We start from the raw sequence: 6,267 nt of genomic DNA on the forward strand, positions 1-6,267 counted from the left end.
TGTATGGACGTTGTCATCCACTTGATAGGAAAGTAACCATTTTGTGATAGATGCTTCCCCCGGAGGGATCAATCACTCTTCCCCTTTCTAGTGGTGGGAGGCGGAACCAAACACCAAGCATCTGAAGTGAATTCTTACAGCCCTCGGTAGCTTCAATACCTGTTACGCTCAGTATTTTTGTGTTGGATTATCTTTAATCAAAGCTTTTAGTAAAAATTCTGGAATCGGTTCATCTTGGGACAGCTCAATTTTTGCTCAATTTTAGCACTGAAGTTTCCTTGAACACCCGGTTCAGATTTCCAGTTCTTGATTTCTTGACGTAATTCCCAGTAATGAGCAATCTTGACAAGTTAATTTTATCTCAAGATGCAATAATGGACAATAAGGTTTTCCTCATTTTGCTTTTTAAGATTATTTAAATTTTTAATTTAGAATACAGCTTTACTCATCAGTACAAACATTATCCACTGAACTTGTTGATTAGCGCAATCTCCCTCTTCCACAACGAGTGGAACCAGTATTTTTTATATGGAAATTTTAATGAACAGTATGGCTAGAGAAACAGCTTCTGGAATAGCTGTCAAAAGTAGAAGATAAAAAAGAAATGGTGCGTGAGAATGGCTTCTTAAGACTAAGAATGGAAGCGTTTGAGAATATTAAGAACTATGAGAGGGAGCACATGGAATGATGGGAGAAAATGTGTAAAATTATTTCTAATTCAAATGCAATTAGCAATGTGGTTACCTCCAGCCCCAAAGACACCTCCGTCACGTTTTGAAGGTTCCCACTCAAGCACAGGATGCTTCCTGTGCAGTCTTGGTTTAGCCACTGGGCTGTTGTTGACTTTTCAGTCCCACTGCTGGGTGAACTGAGTCCCTGTGTTAAAGAGCCCGGGATGGTCCCAAGGAAACCGTAGTTTACATTAAGTAGTCTCTTGGCTATTATTTTATAGGATAAAAGGACTAATTAAATTACCTTTGTAAATGCTACTGCATAGTATTAAAGCAAAGATGGAAGAGAGGAAAAAATGTGCAGCAAGTTGCTACTGCCAGATTTGTGGGAATGGTCTTGATGTCAAGAGTTCAAGACAATAATAAAAATTTACAACAAGGAAGGAGGCTAGAAGGTGAGCGGTCCTATGAGAGAGGACGAGAAAATGATAGCATAAGAGCGAATGCTGAACAAATACATTGCAGGTTAGAATAATTTTCTTCCAAATCAAAACTATTTGAAAAGCATATATTTGCAGCCTGAGAAAAAAGACTAGCTGACTATTTAAATGACTCAAGCCAGAGCTCATTGTCATTTTCAGACAGATGAATGAGACTGGAGGCCTCACAACAGAAGTCCAGCATTTTAAAATTTGAGATGATCTAATCTTACCCCCTACTTTGCTTGAAAGGAACCCGAGCTCCAGAGTTTCAGTGCTTTTCACAAGGTAGCACAGCCAGATGGGATCAAATCCAGAAGTGGTTTTCTGATTTCCAGATCAGAGCCCATTTCCCCAATCCCCCTACCCTTCTGGGAGTCAGTGTGGGGCCCTACAACCACAATATTAAGAGAACCTCAAAGAGCGCATGTCTGGGAAGACTCAGAGGAGAAAGAGCCTGTTGGAGCAAGATGAACAGATTCACAAGGCCCGGGAGCCTTTGCTACCTTTTTTCAGGACAGGATGACAGAGGTCTAAGGCCTGTGAAGCAAGGCCTACTAAATGAACTGCTGACCACACCCAGCCTGCCGTGGGAGACAGCGAGGCAGATCTAGTTAGTACCAAACACTAACAGCAGCACTATCAAAAATCCGAAAGTCCTTTTACTACAATACTTGTAGATACTCAATAATAGTGCCTTTAAAAAACAAACTTCAGATGGCATGTTACAAATATACCTGTCCTGAAGAAATGTTCATGTGGCTGAACACGAATCAAATCTCTTCCCTGCAATGCTAAGCTTTATTCCCAAAGGGCACTGGACAGACCCCCCCTGCCAAAGCATAAGGAACCTTAGTTGTTTGCCGTCTGCATTTAGATTCTCCACTTCCCTGATACAAATGGTTACACTAGTTCTCTAAGTTCTAGAAACAGAACACTCACTGCATCCCTGTCCAATTTGATGTAAACAATGTTTGTAGAAATTGGGTTTGTTAAGAAAGTTTATCCATATATCTGGATAGCAATAAAAAGCGTTTCCTAGGAAACTGTAAGATCCTGTACCATACAGCATACAGCCCAACTAAGAGAAAAATTAAGTTGATTTCTAAAGCCAAGGTACAAATTTATACAATTTTTAACTCCTGTAATGCTGTCCAAGTAAAGTGGGCGTGTACATTGGTATTGTATCTGTTTTCTTTCTCTCTCCTGCTGCCATCTCGCCTGTGATGCTCATTGGTCTCCTCTGGACTTCCTCCCCGGCAGTGTTTCCCTGGATGGCCACAGACTCCTGTGCGTGCATTCTGCCCTTCATGTTTTGTTCCAGCGTGGTCAGTACTGCCCTTCTGCTGCTAAAGACACTACTGTTTCGTGTCTTCCCATTTCTTCCAAGACAGCTGCCAGCATGCTCAGGTTTCCATCTGGGAAATTCTGTGCTTCCCAAAGATCCAAGATTACACCAGTTGGGCTTGATTTGGTGGCAAAGTAATTCAAGTACCTGTAATTGGGAATGGGAAAATGTGCTGAGAGGCATGATTTATGGGCCTATTTTCCTGTCTGCTTTTCTGGGCTAAACCTTCCTGTCTTGAAATATCTTAATCCCACTGTGGTTTCCATGAGCCACCCTAAATGACTAGTCCACACCTAATTGGATCAGCCCCAGACAGGAGACATGATGTTTAACTTTGTTAACCTCAACTCTGAGTAAGATAATTTAAGATACAAGATGTCTGTGGGTCACATCCTAAGGAGGAAATCAAGAGACTTGTTTTCTTTCCAGCCCAGCCTCTGAGGACCTTTGATAGGCTATGCCACTTTTTTTTGGTAGTCATGGCAACACTCTAGAAAGTCCAGGTTCCTGAGTTCTCTCTCTAACTTACTATCAGGGCTGTGTTAGCATATTAATTATCTGTCAAGCATTAGGCTTGGTTCAACTGGAGATGAGAAACAAGAATTACTCTGGTGAATGGCTATATTAGGGGGATTTAGCCCATCAGCTTGGCAAAGTAGATCACAAAACTTGGTACTTACACCTGTCAGATAAACCCGGAATATCTCTCTGAAATCGGTTTGCAAGCCTATGGTGCGAGGTACAGAGAAGGAGCTTAATACTTCTTTGCAGAATGCACAGTGGATTGGTGGAAAGAATGAATGCTGACCTCTGTGGAACAGTTATCATCCTGGAGACCTGTGTCTAACAGAGAGCGCCTGGCTGTGGAGCCCGGCTGCACCCACCTGTCCAGGTTGAGCTTGTGGGCCAGCATCCGCCAGTCATGGCCACGTGTCTGTGGGGCATCCAGGCTGCAACAGAGCTTCTGCCGGATGGGGAGAGGGATGCTGAATGCACTGGGCCCTGTGACAGTGGTGATGGTGCTGGCAGGATCCAGCAGCGGCAAATCGATGCCAGTGGGTTCCTGTAGGAGCAACAAAGCATTGTTTCTGAAGACAAAAGCCATCCCTGTCCAGCCAGTCAACATGATGCCTTGCTTTGAGTGACAAAGAGAACAAGTGCTGTCATTCTCCTCCTTTCTGCCCCCAAAGTTGTGAGTCACTCCAGGTAATCTGACTGAGAGACAGAGGTAGATTTTCAGCTAATCTTGCATAGCCCTGCATTTATGGGTCTTTGGTCAGCACTGAGCTAGTTGTAAAGCGCTGGTATGAGATTCAGTAACAGCTTTTCTATGGAGTTCTCTGGGAGGGAAGAGAAGAGACTGCTCCTAAGGGGTTAGGTTTCAAGAGGGGAAAATGTTCAAAAGGGCACTTCTTTGAGAATGAACAGATCTGAGATCTGGAAGCTGAAAGCAGAGCTTCTAGAAATTGTCTGACCTTGAGGTGGGTGCCCTGGTGGAGCGGGGGGAGCCCCAGCAACTGCAGCTAGCCCTGTGGAAGGTGACTCTGACTTACAGGGTGAGATGGAACAAGGCTGAATGATATTAAGACAAAAGAATTTTAAGAAAATCAGGTTACTGCCTGGGGGCAAGCTGCTAATGGTACCCTTCAATTGCTGAACATCCTTTTTTTTTTTGGTCTAATTTTGGTAGAGAAAACCATAAATTGGCTCTTAAAATAGTTTCAGCTATAAAACAGCACAAATGCAAAAATCTGAATTTCATCTGCAAGAGAAACTCTAATCATTTTCTGATCACTTCTGCTGGTTAGAAAAAGCAAAAGCAAATGTTGCCTGGGAACTATTAAAGCAATAAAAGAAAATCTACTTAATGTTAGTGTGTATAATTAATTGCTAGAGGATAAGTAGCCACAGAGAATCTCAGCCATCGGCAAGTGCCTGGTGCTCAGCTTGGTGTCAGTGCCACTGTTGCTCAGAGGCAGTCTCAGTGGCCTCTGCCAATGTGTGAGTCCTGGTGCTGTGGGAGGCAGGATGGGTCTGAGCTGCCTGCCTTGCGGTGTAACTCGCGGTGTGTTCTGTCTTCTAGGCCTGCGTAATCTCACTGTACAGGGCCCAACCAGGGCCTCAGAGGACACTGTAAAGCCACACTAATTTTGGGCCATAACGTGCACAGTGGTGTTGGCTGCTATCACAGTGTTTGGCCTCACAATCTAAAGCTTGGCAGACAGGTCCCATTGGCTCCTTTGTGCCAGCCCTAACACATAACAGGATTTAGAGGACTGCAGGATGTGGAACAGATGAGGTCAATGGGGGCTGGAGTTCCTGAGTGAGGACTGCAGCCCACAGCTCTTTGTTAGGCATGGGGCTCTTACCAAGGGACGAGAGGGGAGAGTTCTTGACCTCTGGGGGTAGACTTTAAAGGAAGGTAACCAGGAGAATGCTCAGAGGGCATAACAGATTTGTATTTGGAATGTCCCAATGCTTAGGCACAGAATGATGTAAGGATCTCATGCTGTTTCCATAACCCAGTGCCATCACCTGTGTTGAAATCATCTTGCTTCTTTGCTAGACGACAGGCTTAATGTGAGACCTGCCAACCCCTAATACGACACCAGCCCAATTGTCCCTGGGTGACAGTGGAGGGGAAGAATCATATTCTTGCCGTGCTGATGTGTGTCTCCAGAAGAGCCTTCTGATCAGGGTCAGCCATAGGAGCTCCCTGTGCATCGCCGGCATCTGCCAGACTTGGCTCCCACAGGGTCTACGAGTGTGCACTGATATTTCTCCTCATTCTCTCATTAAGTGTTAAATGCTCCTCTTGACTCTTTACTTCTTCTATGAGGCTGTGTTGTACATCTTCATGGGGTTCAGTGGTATTTCCATAGATGCATAAAACATGTACCGATCAAGTCCCGTCATTCTGCCCCCATATCTCCTTCCCAATCTCTGATAATCACTATTGTAATTTCAGGACAATTATCTTTAGCTTCCACTTACGAGAGAAAATGTGGTACTTGACTTCCTGTGTCTGGCTTATTTCTTTCAACATAATGCCCTTTAGTTCTATCTACTTTGCTACAAATGATGGAATTTCATTCTTCTTTAGCTCTGAATGTGTATATTCCCTTATCGAATCATCTGTTGAAGGACATTTTTGGGTAGTGCCACAATAAATATGGCATGTAGGAATTTCTTCAGTTTGCTGATTTTATTACCTGTAGATACCTACCCAGAATTGAGACAGCTGGGTGACACGGTGGATCAATTCTAAGAGTTCTAAGGACCTTCCATACTGTTCTCCCTTGTGGCCATCCTCTTTTACATTCCTACCAACACTATACCCCAAACAACTAGTCCCCTTTCTCCATATGCTCAATAGTATCTTATTGTGTGCACAACAGCCATTCTAAGTAGGGCAAAATAATATTTCATTGTGGTTTTTATTTGCATTGTCCTGATGGCTGATATCGAGCATTTTCATATATTTATTGCTCATCTGTATTTTTTTTGAGAAATGTCTGTTCCGATCATTAACCCAATTGAAATTGGCTTGTTCAGTTTTGGTTAAGTTTTTTGAACTCCTTATGCATTCTGGATATTAACCTTCCATCTTTTGAATAGCTGGCAAATATTTTCCTCTGTTCTCTAGGTTGACCGTTCACTCTGCTGATTGTTTTTCCTTTGTGATACAGAAGCTTTTTAGTTTGATGTAATTCCAGTGGTTAATCTTTGCTTTTGTTTGCTGTGCTTTCACTATTCTATATATATATAT

At 43.2% G+C, this 6,267-nt stretch overlaps 1 protein-coding gene across 1 annotated transcript in view; it reads right to left on the reverse strand.

Annotated features, from left to right (window-relative positions):
• Positions 1–314: 314 nt before the first annotated feature.
• The window catches only part of Unc5c (unc-5 netrin receptor C), a 159,128-nt gene continuing 153,175 nt past the window's right edge, over positions 315–6,267 (reverse strand). Inside the window, exons 16-17 of the mRNA XM_033757760.1 lie at positions 3,383–3,561; positions 315–2,645 (exon numbers count right to left, since the gene is read on the reverse strand). Coding sequence (XP_033613651.1) covers positions 2,480–2,645; positions 3,383–3,561 — 345 coding nt within the window. The 3' untranslated portion in view covers positions 315–2,479. The remainder of the gene's footprint in view (positions 2,646–3,382; positions 3,562–6,267) is intronic.

This window comes from Fukomys damarensis, unplaced genomic scaffold (assembly GCF_012274545.1).
Source record: "Fukomys damarensis isolate Sample0158 unplaced genomic scaffold, DMR_v1.0_HiC HiC_scaffold_32, whole genome shotgun sequence".
NCBI lineage: Eukaryota > Metazoa > Chordata > Mammalia > Rodentia > Bathyergidae > Fukomys > Fukomys damarensis.